This window comes from Sprattus sprattus (assembly GCF_963457725.1).
Source record: "Sprattus sprattus genome assembly, chromosome: 19".
NCBI lineage: Eukaryota > Metazoa > Chordata > Actinopteri > Clupeiformes > Clupeidae > Sprattus > Sprattus sprattus.
This window is the reverse complement of record NC_137917.1, coordinates 21438934-21457098: the sequence shown is the minus strand read 5'-3', so window position 1 is coordinate 21457098 and position 18165 is coordinate 21438934. Positions and strand designations below refer to the sequence as shown.

General features: G+C 44.8%; 2 protein-coding genes across 2 annotated transcripts in view; both read right to left on the bottom strand.

Annotated features, from left to right (window-relative positions):
* Positions 1-5872, bottom strand: part of LOC308380969 (glucocorticoid-induced transcript 1 protein-like) — a gene marked incomplete at both ends in the record, with an annotated part of 16940 nt that extends 11068 nt beyond the window's left edge. The window contains 2 exons of the mRNA XM_080858450.1: positions 132-295; positions 5512-5872. Coding sequence (XP_080714576.1) covers positions 132-295; positions 5512-5872 — 525 coding nt within the window. The remainder of the gene's footprint in view (positions 1-131; positions 296-5511) is intronic.
* A 1454-nt stretch (positions 5873-7326) lies between these two features.
* On the bottom strand, positions 7327-16766 carry mios (missing oocyte, meiosis regulator, homolog). The gene is made up of 11 exons (XM_080858534.1): positions 16641-16766; positions 14593-15949; positions 14308-14406; positions 13697-13951; positions 12266-12435; positions 12105-12170; positions 11766-11924; positions 10691-10843; positions 9435-9639; positions 8724-8853; positions 7327-8411 (listed from the first exon to the last, which is right to left on the bottom strand). Exons 2-11 carry the CDS (start codon positions 15887-15889, stop codon positions 8321-8323), a joined length of 2625 nt encoding a protein of 874 aa, XP_080714660.1. The 5' UTR covers positions 15890-15949; positions 16641-16766; the 3' UTR covers positions 7327-8320.
* Positions 16767-18165: the final 1399 nt, after the last annotated feature.

The following is an 18165-nucleotide window of genomic DNA, read 5'->3' as shown; positions in this document are numbered from 1 at the left end:
TTACACGCACACGCACACGCACACGCACACGCACACGCACACGCACACGCACACGCACACGCACACGCACACACACACACACACACACACACACACAAATACACACGCTTTTGAGCTGGAAGTCCCCTCACCTGTGTGGCTTTGTCTCTGGTCCAGGACGGGTCAGGAGTGTGGAGGTCGCGAGGCCACTGGCCCGTGAGGTAGGGCCCGGTGACGGTGATGGTGACGGTATCCAGGGAGGATGTGCGGCGGATGGCAGTAGAGCCGCGGACCGGCTGTGGCACGGGCCTCTCAGCTGTGGGGAGAGTGGAGATCGGTGTGAGGTCACTCGTCCAAAATGCACAGGGACAGACATCGGTGTGAGGTCACTCGTCCAAAATGCACAGGGACCGAGATCGGTGTGAGGTCACTCGGTCCAAATGCACAGGGACAGAGATCGGTGTGAGGTCACTCAGCCAAGATGCACAGGGACACTGATCCGTGTGAGGTCACTAGGCCAAAATGCAACAATTTTAAGATTTCAAATATAACTCATGTAACCAAAAACAGCAAGTGCAATCAACTTGTATATCAAACTTATATATCCATAACCCATGTACACATCTCTAAAATGAAAGATTGCATATGCTGAAAACCGTTCTGTACAGCATGAACTGTAGTCAGGTCAAGTAGTCAGGAGGCAAAGGGCAAACCAGCCCTACATGAATGCTGTTGCCTTTGAGTGATGTTGATAAAACAGGAAGCATCTCTAAGGCAACAATGGAGAGAAAGAAAGAGAGAGAGATAGAGAGAGAAAGAGAGAGAGAGGGACTGAGCACAGAGGGGGAAGGAGCAATGGAGAGATTGAGAGATAGAATCAGTCAAACATGGAGAACACCCTTGTCAAACAGTCCCTGTAGTGTTGACTGGTGGATCCCTGGCTCCAGAGTCTGTCTGTCTGCACAACATGATCTGGTGGGTCACCACAGGCCCAGGAATATGCCCTGGGTGCGATGTGTCATGTGACAGGGCCAGCACACAGACATGCATTTGTCCATTTGGGAAACACTCTCAGGGAAAGGGCCCTCAAAGTAATGCTAGCCTTTATTGATGTTTTTGTTGACCTGTTTGTGTTTTGTGTGTGTGTGTGGGGGGGGGGGGGGGCTTGTGTTTGTGTGTTTTATCTTTTCAAACTGAATCTTCACACATACACTCTTGTGTAATGGGTGATATGATGCAACTGCGGTCACACAGAACTGTGCAGATCTAGATTGAGAAATTCTCAGTCTTTGAATGTTTTTTTTTAATAAACACTTCTTAATATTCCCATCAAGCCTATCGTGCTTCCATCCACTTTCCTCTACAGAAAACAAGGGAGAGCCAATGCAATGACTACTGGTCTAACACCCTAACCAAACATGTACCTACCTCTGTTAAGGTAAATATGTGCTCTGTAAGTGAACACTGAAGTTGACCTCAAGTGATCGAGGGGTTTCTGAACAACAACATACAGACAAGAGAGAGAGAGGATGTAAGAGCGTGTGTGCACTGAAGCATATTTATAATTCATGTGGGTCGCCTGAGTTGGGGTGGGTGAGTTGAGGTAGGGTGCTCAAGCACTGCTCAAGATGTGGTTGAGGAAACGAAACACAAAGAAACTGCCATGTCGACACATGATGTCAACACACACCCAGGCGCAAACACACATCAACCACCAACCATCAGTCGCATACATTTACAGGACACCACAAAGAGCAGCAGTGCAATAGTGCAGAATCAACCGACGCGGATATAAAACACCCTCAGGTTTAACGGCGTGGGAAATTTGTAGCCTGACATTGGTGCTACTGAGGCTTAGTGAGTGAGGAGGACTTGCACTGATGATCACAGTGTTATGCATGAAAAGCATATACATACCATAAACATATACAATACAACACGCACACACACACACACACACACACACACACACACACACAGACACAAACACAGACGCACAGACACACACAGACACACACACGCACAGACACACACACACACACACACACACACACACACACACACACACACACACACACACACACACACTCCAGCCACACACAAGAGACTGCCTGTCCTGTATACACACATCTCTGAATAGGCCCTTCTTAAGAGCAGCATTCACTTGCAGATTGCCATGCAGGCAGCTGCAGAGGGGCCTTTTGTGGGGAACTGGACTGTTTCAAATGCAAATACACACCAGCAGCATCTGACGTTCAGCTGCCTGTGCGTATGTGTGTGTGTGTGTGCGAGAGAAGGAGGCAGGAAGATGGCCGCCAGACATCCGCCAGGTGAGGGGAGATTACCATCACACAGGGGCTCCACGCAAGACCAATCACTTGCCTGTGATAGTAGCTTTTAGTCAGTCCCTCCAGGATCTTGCAAGGGTTTGTTGGTTGTTGCAGCCAAAAGTAACTGAGTTGTTTTTTTAAATCTATCCTTAACTTTGCGTGAATTTGTGAAAACGCAAACTCATAAAATCCTGGAGGAACTGTCTAGTCTCTCAAAAATCCTTCTGTGCACAGCTTGGTCTCTGTGAGAATATTTGTGTAAACCTTGGCCTGATCATCTGTCTTATTTATGTTTCTATTAAAACTTGGATATGATAAGGATATGACCACAACGACATGATGACAAGAGTACATAGATAAGCAAACAGATAAGCAGGATGAGACAGGATTACTGGTGATGGCAATACACACACACACACCTGTGAAAACTTGTCCATTCCAACCGTTGCTCAAACTGTACATAACTCCACCAATGAGACACATGGATTGCCCTTTTTGAAGAAAAAAAAAAAAGAAAAAACATTCCCACACTCCAAAGTCAATCCAACATCTGCCTCGCAGGCAGAATCAACATGCACTTGACATCTGTCAGATTTTCTGTCAAACTAAACTGCAGACATAACCATGCCAACTCAGGTTGCTGCTCCAAACTCCTAAATAACAGGTCGCTGATTGATACGATTTAATTTTTAATGTAGCGCCACAATGTAATGTACAGTAACATGCAAGGGGGTAGTGGGCTTCGGTTCTGTGTGTGTGTGTGTGTGTGTGTGTGTGTGTAGTGGCTCCATAATGCTGAGTGTACATGCCTGTGAGAATGTTACTGTTTATTTCTGTGTCTAGCGTTCCATCTTAGAATGTACTTGAGTTTTCTAGATTGTGTTAATGTTAGTGTGTATATCTATTAACCTCTTTGAGTCTGTGTGATATGTGTAATTGAGTGGGTGCAATACCCATCTGTAAGGGTATTTGGCAACTGGAAGCCGCTACCGCTCTGGGAGCTGGGAATGTCCCTGCAACCGACCCAGACCAGGCAGTCCAGAGCGCTAGCAACGGATGGAGGAAGCCACCGCGCGAGGAGCTCCAGGACCAGCCCCCGCCCCAGCTGCCGGCCAGCTGAGGACAACTGCCACGACGATGGAGGTGCCACGCATTGCCATGGTCACAGGGGAGTTGGCGCAGATGAGAGGACAGTTGAGGCTGCAAGCAGTGGTGTAGTCCAGGGTATGCGCAGGTATACGGAGTATACCCACTTATTTTTCAGTCAGCATTGCGTATACCCACTTCTCAAAACAGGGCGTTTATCCTGTGCTGTATAGGCTGCTTAAAAAATTAAGAGTATACCCACTTCTCCAGGGACCACTACACCACTGGCTACAAGTGAAGGTGACCGGTCAAGCGGTGCACCATCCGACTAATGTGCTTCTGCTAATGTTGTGTGTACAAAAGTTCGCCCCATAATGCTGAGCGTTCATGCCTGTGAGAATGTGACTGTTTCATTTGGCGTCTAGTGTTCCATTTTAGAATGTACTTGTGTTTTCTAGATTGTGTTAGTATGAGCATGTATATCTATTATCCTTTTGAGTCAATGTGATATGTGTAATTGACTGTGTGCAATTTCCTGTATGGTAGGATGCTTGGCCACCCATACCTAATGTGTCATGTGAAGACTAGACCTCTCTAGTGATTCTACCCTAAATGAGAAGACATCAAAGAGAAGCCTGTCTCCGGCTCCATTCGCTACAGTACATTATAATTTAATATATCATTTACAATATCCTTTAAACATAGTGCATAGATAATTTAGGTTAGAGGCAGACCACATGGCTTTCACACAGGCTTAGTGGAAAAGCTATTATGTGTTATTAGCATATTTATGTCTGCATGTGGCTTGAACAAATGGTCCATAACACAGTTACTCTAAGTCAATCTTCTGACGAGGCCAAGCCATAATAGGATGTGATACACATCGTGCAGAGGAATTTGACCTATCAGGCTCTCAGTATGTCCTTATTAAACATTAAGCTCGGTAGGACAACAGTTCGTGGGAAAAGGAGTGGGAAAATGTAAACAAATCGGTTGGTTTACTGAATGACCTGGAGGGGAAACTTTAAAACAACAGAAAATGTTCCATCTGGATCTTTGGCAAAGTGAAACTCCCTGTCCCGCTGATGTCATCACAAATGGCCCTTAAGGCCAGAATCAATCGGTTTGGAACCCTTAGAATGCCAAGGAAGTTCGTTTCAAAACACAAGATGGACTATGTTAACATTGGTCTATTTAGACCTTGTTTCACTATGTGTAAAAACATCTCTTTGAGTTGATCATTTACTTTTTAACAAAAAAATCCCCCAATAGCGTCCGCCTCCTCGTCTCTTCAGAAGTCCAAGGCTCCTCAGGCCCTCTTGAGTTTGTTTGGGTTTAACCAGAAGAAGCTATCAGGAGAGCACTCAGAGAGACTCATGCTAGTTTCATGGTCATGGCTTCTGAGTAACCCCAAAATGAATGCCACACTGTGGTCAGCTTTCCATTTCCCCTAAAACTTCAGTCTCCACAATGTGGAGTGACGAATGACAACCCTGCATGGCCACCATTTTGAAAGGCAAGGATGGATTCCATTTAGGTTCACTGATGTTCAAGACTATTTTCACTGGAGGCATGTGATCATATAACTCAGATAGCTATCTTCCTTCCGACTAAGGAACCTGACAACAATACAATGTGATTTCTGCAGGCAAAAATAATGTTATCACACACCTGACTTTGGAGCAGGTTTCAACATTGTGTGGTCAGGTACTAAGGCCATATGTTTAAGCACCAAATTCATGTTAGGCAGTTTAGTGGGATTAGTCATGTGCAGCACATAAAACACAACACTTTTTATTTCACATCATTGAACGTAGCCTAGTTTACTCTTATCTACACTAGAGATTATATAAATATCTTTAAAGTACAGTGTACACCTTTGGTGTATCACATTAACAGATATGCTGCACATAGTGATTGGTACATAAAGATAAATTGGTAAATAAACCCCAGATAATAGAAGTAGGCCTATACCTGTAATACCTAGATGTCTGATCTGATAAAAGTATAATAATCATAGTAGGCCTGAGAAAGTGGAAAAATACTATAACCTAAAATTACAAACATGAGAACCTCAAGCAAAGGCTTGACCTCAATATAAAGACTCTTCGGTTACCTCTGTGGGTAGAGTTTAAAGGTCTTTCAGGCGAGTTCCTGCTTTCCGGAGAAAGTCTCTGCATCCCAGCCAGCCTGTGATCCACCGCGGCGATTCCTCCATGACCTGAAAGCAGCTGTATCTGACACGGTGGGCTCGAGCTGAGGCACAGTGTTGCCCCGGCGTGGTTACCGCTCCCGGCGCACACAGAGGAAGACCGCGGCGGACTTTGCTGACCACCGCGCAAAAGCTGATAGGGAACGATGGCACGAATGGGCTGGAGCCGGCTGCCGCTATTGTTGGGTAAACTGGGGGAACCAGCGCTCCCCAGCCTCAGTCTTTGTTGTTGAAAGTGACAGTTGGTGTCCGATGCCGCTGACATAATAACGTATAAGTATTAACTTTTCTCTTGAGTATGGCCGTCTAATCCGTGAGAAAGTAACTGTTAATGGTTAATTTCGAAGCTTGTTTCCTTTCATTTTGTTACGCAGCTAGGTTATAGGCTAATTGCAAAGCAAGTATAAGTAAAATGTAGAACTTCACAGATTAACAGTAGATAACATCCGATTGATCAAAACTGTAAGTGTTCTAGTGGATTAAGATCTATACCCGACCTACAGTAGAAAACAATAACAGAATTTCCTCGGATAGTAGGCTGTGTCCATACCTCACTAGATGACAGATGGTAGCCTACGACTGAAACTGTTTAAAGCACATGGGCGGGTTGCAGGCAGCTGAATGTTAAACCTGCGCGTGATTGGCAAGTGCAATTGTACAGTATAACTTTTCATTGGTTTGTGTGAATGTCACTACCACGTGCTTCGCCAGTAACAACGTTAGATTTTTTTTTCCGGAGGTTGGGTTTGCATCTTACTCCTAACTCTGTTGGCTGGGCTGCAAAAGAAAGATAGGAAATACATGCTGCTGTAGTGAACACTGTGTAGTGAAACAACGTGTTCAGGAAGCTTTAACATAGTTAGGAAACCAAGCAGTATTAAGACGTATTAAGATATTTTTGGTTACATGGGTCACAGAGATATTCTGAAGGAGCAAAATTAAATAGTAGTACTTTGTTCTTAGGCAATATTTATTGGTTTAAGATGACAAGATATGGGTTTTTGGTTGGTTTTTCACAAAAACTCCAACATTACAAGCTTTCGATAAACCCATGTGGTTATCACAATACACTTGTACCTCACAATGGAGTCCTTTAAAAGAGACACCCCGAGTGCCACACACTAGCACCTTGTCCTACCACTCCATGACTAAGTGATTAATAAAGTAGCTCAGGGCCTGGCCTCTCCCTCACAATGCCTTTATGAGGCTAGGCAGGGTGGGGTAGATAAAAGAAGGTGGGGAGCGAGGAGACGAGTGAGAAACAGGGAAAAGAACAGACTCACAATGCATATGCCACACTGCCACCTCACCGGGAAGAACGAACTCCCCCTGGGACTGAAGCGTGGTATGCATATGCAGAATCAGTGCTTGAATTGGGCTGGGGCGGGAAACAGAGAGCCGTATCCCTCCCTGCCCCCTCTTTAGTCAATAGGGTTCCGGCAGCTGAAATTCTTTATCCGGGGAGAACAATCTGGAGGGTCTGCCTGGAGTGGAGAGCAGCTGCCGTTTTCAGACATTCTTTCAGGGCCTGTGTGGCCAGCATTAGATAAAACCCAGACACAAAACTCAGTTCTTTTTCACTCTATTACAGTAAATATGACATGTTATCCACATGCAGGCTCACAACTAAAAACACTGTACACCAAGACAAAATGAACTGAAGTCAGCTGAGATTGTGTTTATTTTACATGTAGAGACCTTGAACGTTCCTGTGGCATGATGGTACATTTGCTTTTTTTTTTTTTTTTACTTTTTATTCAGTTATTTATATGTCAACAATGTGTTTCTGTTTGTGACAGTATCCTTTAGAATTGCTTTATTCATCCGTTCATTGTCTCGTCATTGTCACTGTCACTGTCACTGTCAAGATAAAGCCCACTTGCCTCAATTGTCTTCTCAGTATTCTCAGTAACTGGTGAGAAGTGCCATCTACACACCACTCACTGCTGAGGGAGATGATCAGGCCATGATAAACATATGCCCCCTAGTGCTTAAGGTTGGAGCTACATTCATAAAAACTGCACTCATGCTCCTATGAGTGTTATATGAGCAGTATACTGATACAGAATAATGTTAATGTGGAAGTGGATGCCAAATGTGGTTTATGTATTTTGATGCAATGGATATATATATATATTTATTTATATATATACACACCTATATGTATAGACATAGAGAAGAGGTAGAGCTTGCCTGATTGTTTCCATTTCAGTTGGAAGATATGCTTCATTTTGTTGAACTGAACTTTCAGCACTCACAGAGCCTTTTTCATCGCTCTAAAGTATGCTAACACAAACCCTTCTGTCAGCAAAGCTATAACTGACCATCACACTGAATTATTTTCAAAAACACATTATTACCGTCAGCACCCTTATCAGTGATTTTTATCAACTTACTTGACATGGTGTCTAACAAACATTTCTCAGAAATTCACAAACATGTCAGGAGAAATAGAACTGAATAGCACTCAAAGTCAGAGGCAAGTTTACAATTTACAAACCAAGGCAGAGATTCAAGCTTTGATTAGGCGGCAGCTTCTTAAGCAGCTAATAACCACCTCATAACAGGCTTAAAAGTGCTTTCCATCTCTTTTTTTCTGCAGACAGAAATGGTAACTCTTTTTGTGGCATCTGTGTATTTGTGTGTGTGTGTGTGTGTGTGTGTGTGTGTGTGTGTGTGTGTGTGTGTGTGTGTCTCCAAACAGCACATTTTTCTAGGAGCTATCTGAAGGCACTAGGTTCCCGGTGGTGTCCAGCTGCATACATTTACAGGTACAGGCCGAGACTGGGCATTCACTGTGGTCTCTGCAGGTAGAATGGGGTGGGGAGGCACACACAATTATGATAAATTAACCTAAAAGACATCCTAGATAAAGAGATCTGGTGTAAAGAGAAAAAAAACAGTTTTCTTCAGATTAACCCAGTTTTCAAAGTGGTTCCTCCAGATTAACCCAGCACTCTCTCAAATACAGGCTTAATGTGGAGGAGCCACTTTGTAAACATTTGTAAATTTCAGTCCAGTATGGTGAATATTGGCTCATATACACTTTTATTATTTAAGTATGTCCATGTTTGTGACTCAAATTAAAATTAAATGAGCGTTAAATCTGAACTCACCTGAACCAACTCAGCATATGACCTGCATGGCCTCCATGACGGCAGTTATGGCACCAGGTGAACCAGTTATGAAACTGGGCCAGCTTCTTATCCCTGGTGAGGTCCACTTTCTCGTCCATCTTCCCAGAACCTTTCAGATCAATAAAACCCAAAACCATACTTAGACTCTGATACACACGCATTGCTTTAGTACCAACTACATATGTGATGTGAACGTGCACGCTGTCTGTGCCTGGAAGCTGACTGTGCATGTGTTTGAGTGAGTGTGTGTGTGTGCGAGTATTCAAGTACATGCTTTTACAATTACTTTTACAAAAAGCATTACTTTTGACCCATTTTTACTGACTAAATGCTGTCAGCTATGGTTTATGTTTACAACTGCACTGCACATTTATCAGCCATAAATCTACATAAATCAATCCAAGTGTATTGGTTTGCCATGTGTGTCATACACTATGAGTGTGTATAAATGCATGAATGAGTGCGAATCAGTGTCATATCTATATATCTGTGTTTCTACACGTGTGTGTGTGTGTGTGTAAGAGACAGTAAGTACTGTGCATGTCAGTGTGTGTATGGTGTCAGTGTGTGTGTGTCAGTGTGTGTGTGTGTGTGTGTAAGAGACAAAATAAGTACTGTGCATGTTAGTGTGTGTATGGTGTCAGTGTGTGTGTGTGTGTGTGTGTGTGTGTGTGCGCCCTGGGGCAGTACCGGGGCAGCTGGATACGGGTGTGCCCATGTTCATGAGGCAGAGGGCACAGCGGGGCAAGGGCTTGCGGCAGCCGGGGCAGCTGGTGACCTTTGACTTGGTAGGGGAGCCGCTGACGCCGTACTGGCTGAAGCCACGGCCCTGGTGAGGGATGGCCGAGCAGCTGTACGAGATGGACTTCCCACAGAAGTTACAGCTCACAAACACCTGCAGGAAGAGGCATCCACATATTCATCATTAGATAGATAGATGGATAGATAGATAGATAGATAGATAGATAGATAGATAGATAGATAGATAGATAGATAGATAGATAGATAGATAGATAGATAGATAGATAGATAGACACAGACAGACAGACAGACAGACAGACAGACAGACAGACAGACAGACAGACAGACAGACAGACAGACAGACAGACAGACAGATAGATAGATAGATAGATAGATAGATAGATAGATAGATAGATAGATAGATAGACAGACAGATACTTTATTAATCCTGAGGGAAATTTAGGTCATCCAGTAGCTTATACACTTATGCACTTGTGCAACTCACAGACATACAGTACATACATAAATACAGATTTATGGTACAGATATGGAGAACATGTACACAAGTAGTGGGGTGTTTACAGATACAGGAATGGATCTGACCCTGTGGTACAGTATGCATAGATTGTGATTGATTACTCACATTTACATTACATTTACAATATTGACACTGCTGTACAGTATTATATTGTATATACCCTACTTCAAGCAATCCAAGCTTACTTTTACTCTATTCTACTACACTTTGTTGTACTCTTTTTTTTTAGTATACTGTATTGTTATATGTTGTCCCTCCTAGCAGCGCATCACATTTTGTTGTATGCAAATACAATGACGATAAAGGCTTTCAATTGGCGCAGATGACTCGTTAAAACATTAAAACAGTATTTTAAATTAAGATTTAGTAACAGAAGGCAAGCTCTACCAAATGGTTGAGCAGACTGTTAAAAGATTAACAGACACTGAGATGAATACTTAACAATGATGTTCCATACCATATGCTTGCCACATAGCCACAAACATAATATTAGCTTACCTGCGTTTTATACATAGTAGATGCTTAATGTAAAATAGGAGTAAAGAAAATAATCTACTGCATTTCCCCAAAAATGGAATACTGCCATACCAAGAGAATTAATCTTAAACATGAAGCAGCGATAGGGGAGAATGCTCATGAAGATTATAGGGGTGACCAAGCCACTTGCCTGAGCGAGAGGCTTTGAACTGGGGTCCAGCTTGCTCCTGTGAATGTCAAACTCGGCCCTCTTGTGCCAAAATCTCCAGGCGTCCAGAAGGTTCCGGTAGTTTTCGATCCAGCACTGGACGCGAGTGTCCTTCAACACCTCACCTGGGGAGCCCTGTGTAAGGGGAAACACACCAAATGGTCACTCATCTTGTGATTGAACACATGAAACCCACCGTTCAAATGTCATGTAACTCATGTAATGGAAGCAGCTCAAGGCGACACTGGGAGAACATATTCACAAACAAACAAACAAACAAACAATTTCATTGCCACCGCCATGAGCTGTAATTCCAGAATACCATTTTTTTATTTATTTTTTTGCTCTGTTTAGTAGTAGATTTAGGCCCAATCCCATTTCTCATCTCTACCCCTACCCTTACCCCTACCCCTTCGCCTTCGCTTTTTCAAACGGAGCGGTAGCGGAAGGGGTTGAAACGCTAGCCCTTCGAATTGGGATAGCACTTCAACAATTACGTACGTCATCAGTACGAAGCGTCAGCTGTTATGTTACCGGAGAGCGACAGCTGTCACTCACCAGATATAAACAAACATGGCGCCTGCAGCTGTTATTTACACAATGCAACATTTCATCAAACAAGTTTTAAAATCATGAATTACAAAGAAAATACTTTCATTTGTGTGATGCTTTCCCTGCTGTTTCCGACATTTTTAAATGGACTCGCGCGATGTTTGTTCTTTAATGATCACGGGTTCGCAATGCATTGAGGGAAATCAGTCTACCCCTCCGTTTGAAGTGTGCCCTCGGAAAATCTTCGTTTGGAGCGGTAGAAAGCGCTTCCCCTTCCCCTACCCCTCTGTCTTAACGTGAATTGGGACAGCCCTACCCCTCCACATGAACGCGCAAAACGGAGGGGAAGGGGAAAGACGAAGGGGTAGCGGGAGAAATGGGATTCAGCCTTAGTTTATTGTATTGTTGTGTTGTTATATGTTGTCCCTCACATATTTAATTCATTTTCACAAACAAACAAACAAACAATAACACAGATTTGATTAAATAAACACAACAGTCGCACCATGAGCAGGCAGAAGCTGGCCGTCTGCACGTCTCCGGTGTGATCCACGTAGCTCTCCATCAGATCCACGCCATCTTTGGTCAGGCCCGTCAGCAGGATGCCCTCCAGGTTCCCCGCCTCCTTCATCTCATTGGTCAGTTTATCTATGTATCGAGGTAACTGGCAGGGAGAATGACATTTGGAAATATGAAGAGCCAGTTACTCCTTTTATACACATTACAACAGACAGAATCACACATCAGGTATACCTATACATATACGGCAACAGTGGTTTGCCAAAATGTCCACCAGAGACGTGGTATTTGAGTATTGATGATATTGTGCTGGTTTGCTAGTTACCTGAGTGTCATTGAGAAACATACAGGCGAACGCCACCCTGTCTCGGACTGCAACACTGCTCTCATGCTGCGGAGGAGTCAAAGAGGACAGATGGATTAGACCCCCTTGCAGACTTTCAAGGCCTCTATGTGTTTGTACACACACACCCTCTCTTCACATACCAGTACACCATCGTAGGCCCCTGGCTCGCTGGTCAGGAAGGCGAACATCACACACAGATAGGGCTTCTTCAGCTGCAGCCTCAGCGTGCTGCACATCTCCCTCCAAAGGGAGTTCTTCTCGTCCGTGTAGCCAGACAGGGCCATGGCCACCACGTTCAGGTTCAGGTCCCCTAATCCAAACACAGACATTAACATTTACATTTTATCCAAAGCGACTTACAAATTACTTACAATGTATACACATTTTACACGGATGGCACACTGCACTTCTGTAAGGGATCGCAGTAGATCACATGTGGTCACTATTATCTTCCAAACGGTCATCACTGTTCACAAAGGGGAGGTCCACACCCAGGCATCGCTCAGACACCTGGGGTCAGGACACAAACTGAGGGGTGAGCAACACCCACCGATTGTAGTTTGGGAATGGGGTAGGCCACTGAGAACTCTCTCAGGCAAAGGGGCAGAGGAACTTAATTATCATACAAAACAACAAGATGGCCAGGTCTGTTTGGATTAGAAACCTATTTAATTGACATTTAGAGCCTAGGTGAACTCTTACACAGTATATTTGGCTTTGAGAGCTTGAGATGCTTGTGGCTCAGACCAATACCACTAAATCCAGAGTAAGTTATGTGTGCTTCATTACAGCTCTTTACTGGAAAGGACAGATTGCTGCTTCAACCACTACTTCACTGAGACATTTCTTTTCACACTAAAAATATATGCAATTGTAGTAAGATAATTAGTGAAAGTGAATATTATGGGCTGCCTCTGTCTGACTTGTGTGCTAAAAGGCTGCATGGGATACATCAAGAAAAGGACAAGGCCTACCTTGTGGGCCAGGTGTGAACTAGCAACTTGGTTTACACAAAGCATCTAATTGCGTTTGTGTCTGCTGCCTCGCTCATGTTCATTAGAGCACACTGCTCAAGTATTCAGCACATTGAAAGGCCTCAGTGTGCATAAACAATTCATTTTCCATCTTCAGCTTGGATAAAGCAACATATTTAATAATACTCTATTTCAATCCTCCTAGGAGATGAATACACTGAACATTTTATTTAAAGTATACTTCTGGAAAAAAATAGATTAAGACATTAAAGACTAAAGAATGACCTTTCCTTGAACTACCACAATTGAATTACAGTTAAAAGAGTTTCCAGGAATGGAAATGTTAAGAGGTATTCCAAATGTAACCTGATCAAAACCTTTTCTTCTTGAACACAGAAAACACAACTATTGCTTTATCAGTTGAACCAGTGATGATTCGCTTAACAGAACCCTCAAAAACTCGTCGTCCATACCCTTTTCAGAGGAGACAGTCTTTTTCCTGGCAAAACAAACTCATTGGGCTCTTCTTTCAAGAGGTTTTCCACTCATTCTGAGGGGCATCTACCCAGCTACTAGCGAAAACTAGCGACGTCATACCCTTCTCGGAGGAGGCCCCTCTGTTGAGGATCTGGATGGCGCGGCGGATGTCCAGGTTGAAGAGGGCCACAGCAGCGGCACGCTCCCACTCGCCCTCCTGCTCCAGGGACTTGAGGAAGGGCTCCACGTCCACCTCCGGGCCCCGGCCGATCCAACCGCACAGCTGCAGCGCTAGGCTGCGCTCCTCACTGTTGTACCGCGCCACGTCCGTCTGCCGGTCAGAGCCCCGCCAACAGCGGCGGTTTTCGGTAGTGCCTTCAGGAAGAAAAGAAAAAAAGAGAAGAAGTAACAGCAAGCTCCATTATCAATGCAGATTTAAATAACTATGTTCAGAATGGCATATGGCTTCAGTAAGGTGACTGCTACCAGGTATCACATGGTGTACAAGCTCCTAATATCCGTTATGTATGCATAAACAAGCCTATGAACAGTCTTGGGCTAAAGGGCCTCTTAAAACACATTTTGTAGTGCTTCTGCAAAATGTTTGTAGTTCCGAGATTCATAGCATTCCATATTCCACACTACATTTGCTACGTTTCCCTCAACATTCTTTTTTCTCTGTGTGGAAATGTTCTAGGCAAACCATGCAAAGGTCAATCCAGGGAACTAACCTGAACTGGACTTGACGATGTTCTTGATGCCTGAATATATCAGGGACTGTTTGCTCCCCTGTTGCTTTTGCTCCAGGTCTTCGGTGTATTGCTTCATAAGTGAATATTACATAGGAAAACGGACACGATGAAACTTTATACAGTGGTGTTGAAGGAAACATGGAGTCATGTGGTCTAGCAGTTTCTGCATAATATGGTAAACAAATAATAATATATAATATAATAATGTATGGCATCTGTGCAAGACAACAGAGCGAGGCACTGGGCTCCAGCAGTAAAGGATATAGTACAGGGTGAACCACAGGGACTTGAGCTGGGGGTCATCCCCTCCGGCCAGCACGTGGTTTCTCCACACCTGCACGGTGTCGTGGCCGTAGCCGTTCTGCGCTCGCTGCCTCATCTTGGTGGCGATGTCCCGGTCCCTCTCCGCTGCGCCCTCGGTGCACTCGTAAAGGTGGCGCCCGCAGGCCCACATCAGGGAGGTGGTGGAGCCCCATGCCAGCGAGATGCGCTCGAAGACGGTGAAGTCGGTCATGGCGCGGTTGGGCGACACCACCACCATGCGGTTCTGGGCGGACGGGTGCCAGGCAAAGCTGCTGATGACGCTGTTGTCGCTGCAGGGCTGCACGCTGCGCTCGATGATGGTGGGCTCCGTCTCGTCACCGATGGGCGTGGGCGCGTGCTGCATGTCATACAGCCGGATGACGTTGCTGTCACGCGTCAGCGTGGCAAGCAGGCCCGTGCGCGTCGGGCACCACGCCACCTTGGTGAGCGGCTTGGGCTGCTCGGTGAGCGTCAGCACGGGCTTCTCGAACTTTCGCAAGTCCCAGATGGCCACCTGGCCCTCGTAGAAGGAGGCCACGCGCTCGGGGAAGTGCGGGTCCACCGTCACGCCCTGGATGGCCTTGGTGTTGACGAAGGTCTTCTGGCTGGTGTTGCGCAGGTCAAAGATGGCCAGGTTGCGGTGCATGCCTGCCAGCAGCAGCTTCTGGTCCCGAGGAAGCCAGCAGAGGGAGAGGCAGGCGTCGTTCTGACCCAGTTCATATAGAGGCTTGGTCACCACCAAGCCCGAGTCGGTGTCTCCTGATGAGAGACGGATCTTCTCCATGGGCACCGAAACATCCGGTGCGTATTTGCTACTGATGTCCCAAATAAGGACGGAGAAGTCAGCGCGGTGTTTGTCCAGGCCGGCGGCCAGCCAGTTGCTGTCCCAGGGGTTCCATGCCAGTGTGTTGCACTGCCGCGCATGCTTGGGCACAAACTCCTTACCCATCAGCTCCTTACACTTGGAGTTGGGGCTCTGACCCAGGCTGGTCAGTACTACTCTCCCATTGGCTTGACCAACGGCCAGAAGACACTCAGGTTCATGCTTGGGGAACCAGGCGACACATTTCATGTAAGGGGTGTCCGAGTTGATGGCTAAGAGCGTGGCCGCTGTTTCTTCGGACAGTGGCAACGTTCCTGCCTTCCTCTCAGCACTCCCAATAGATCCGATCCGGTACAAACTCAGTTCGGAGTCACAGATCACATATCGATCCACATCATGTGGAGACCACAGAATGTCCGGCTTGGAACCACTCATGTTTACAGTTAAAGCGTCACCACTCAGGAAGACAGCTGGTTAAGAATACCATCTCCAGGGCTAGCGGGTAAAAAGGACATCATGTTATGACAAACAACATAGCTTTCATGTACAGTTACAGATATCAAGTTCAAATTCATGTCTGAAGAAAGACTATGCAAATCAACAAAACTGCACAGAGCTGAAAACCAAGATAACTGTTTATCCAGCTTTAGTAATCAATGTTTACACAGAACATTACTGACAACAGAAATGAACGGACAACGATGTAACCTTATTTGGCGGAAAACTAGACCAAAATAATAAACTAATCGATCCATACATTAGACAAAAGGACTGAAAAGTGTATGTCCATGGTAAAACCATTAATAACCTTAACACGATACACATTGGACACCTTTAGCGTTTGACACTGGCTAGCTTTTGCTTCTGGAGAACCCAAATAATTTCTAACTGGGAACTGAAGAAACCAAGCTTTAAACCGGTTATTCTATATACATTCGGGAAAATATTACAAAAAATAGTCAGTCGAGGCATTGCTGCATAATTCCTTCAGTAGGCATGTGTGCCATAACACTAGTGACTTACCAAATGGTAGAAAACAGAATACTATCCAGCTAGCTGGCTAGCTAACGTTAAGTTAGCCGATGTTAACTTGCAACTTCTTCAGAGTTAGCTTATTAACATTATTGCTAATTGACAATAGCAGCCAAGTATTCGGAAGATGTAAACAAAACAAGACACTACTTACAATTCACTTCGTGCATGGCTATATCAAATCTGGCTTTTGTGCAGGATTCGGTTCATCTAGGGGAGTTGGGAAAGACATTGCCGTACCTCTAGTAGAGAGTGCCAAGCTCCGCCGCGTGACAACAGCAACAACAAGGTTAGAGTTTTACTACCGGGTTGAATGGATGACTTTTGAATGATTTTAGTTTTTTAAAGCGATTTAGACTTTTAAAAAAATCAGTACGTGCTATTAACAAACCTGGGTACATCTACACAGAGTAAGTATAAAGCCTCCTAAGAGTCCCTATGGTCTATTTTCCCTGGCAAAACCAACCCATTTGGGGTATAAAGAGGTTTACCTCTTATTCTGAGGGAATCCACCCAGGGTTTCCACTAAATCATGCACTTGGTATAACCACCAGTGTACCCACACCCTGTCTGGTTAGCAATCTGGTTTTACAAAGACGGTTGCATGGATTTTAATAGACTATGACAGTCCATATGTAGATAGATGTGACAGGTGCAAAACAGTCTTTCCCTGACCGGGAATCGAACCCGGGCCGCGGCGGTGAGAGCGCCGAATCCTAACCACTAGACTACCAGGGAGGGATACGACCGTAGAGTCTGAAACAGTTTTTTTTTTTTTTACATCCTTAACACATCTGAACCGTATCAGTCCCTAAAAAAGTGAAACGTGTTCTTTAAAAAGAACTTAACATTAAACACAATATTCCCAATATTAATACAATTGGGCCACAGACATGCTGTCCTGTGAATGAGTGCTCTTACGGATCCCGGGTAGAGTATGCAACGTGGGTTGGGGTGTCACCAGCCAATTGTGCACAGCTTTTGTATGCTACCCTAACTATGCTTGTATAACTAAAATCCCCATGCACCAAGTCAGCCAACAGACAGCACACGTTGTACTGTGAAAGAGTTGTGTATCTTGCCACTCTTGATATCTTTCTACAACTAGAATGCGTTTCGTGAACGAACTGCAAGAGTGTGCTTGCTCTGTTGCGGCCATGACCGAGAGAACAAGTGCCTTGGAATTGGGGCAGGTGTCAGCTCTCCAGCTCTCCCTGCTGGATGAGCATGCACAAATGAGTATGCACAAATGAGTATGCATGAGTGAGTATGCATGAGTGAGTATGCATGAGTGAGTAAACATGAGTGAGTATGCACGAGTGAGTATGCATGAGTGAGTATGCATGAGTGAGTATGCATGAGTGAGTATGCATGAGTGCGTATGCATGAGTGAGTATGCATGAGTGAGTATGCATGAGTGAGTAAACATGAGTGAGTATGCACGAGTGAGTAAACATGAGTGAGTATGCATGAGTGAGTATGCATGAGTGAGTAAACATGAGTGAGTATGCATGAGTGAGTACGCATGAGTGAGTAAACATGAGTGAGTAAACATGAGTGAGTATGCATGAGTAAGTATGCATGAGTGAGTATGCACGAGTGAGTATGCATGAGTGAGTAAACATGTGTGAGTATGCATGAGTGAGTAGAGCCCTGGTATGGAAGGTGTCTCTTAATAT

What these genes read in the sequence shown, in the direction of transcription:
- mios (XM_080858534.1), bottom strand. Translation starts at nt 15,889, where the DNA reads ATGAGTGGTTCCAAGCCGGACATTCTGTGGTCTCCACATGATGTGGAT. An exon ending in CATCGTCAAGTCCAGTTCAG is followed by an intron (nt 13,952 to 14,307) that starts GTTAGTTCCCTG and finishes TTCTTCCTGAAG; the next exon opens with GCACTACCGAAAACCGCCGC. An exon ending in CATATGCTGAGTTGGTTCAG is followed by an intron (nt 8,412 to 8,723) that starts GTGAGTTCAGAT and finishes TTCTACCTGCAG; the next exon opens with AGACCACAGTGAATGCCCAG.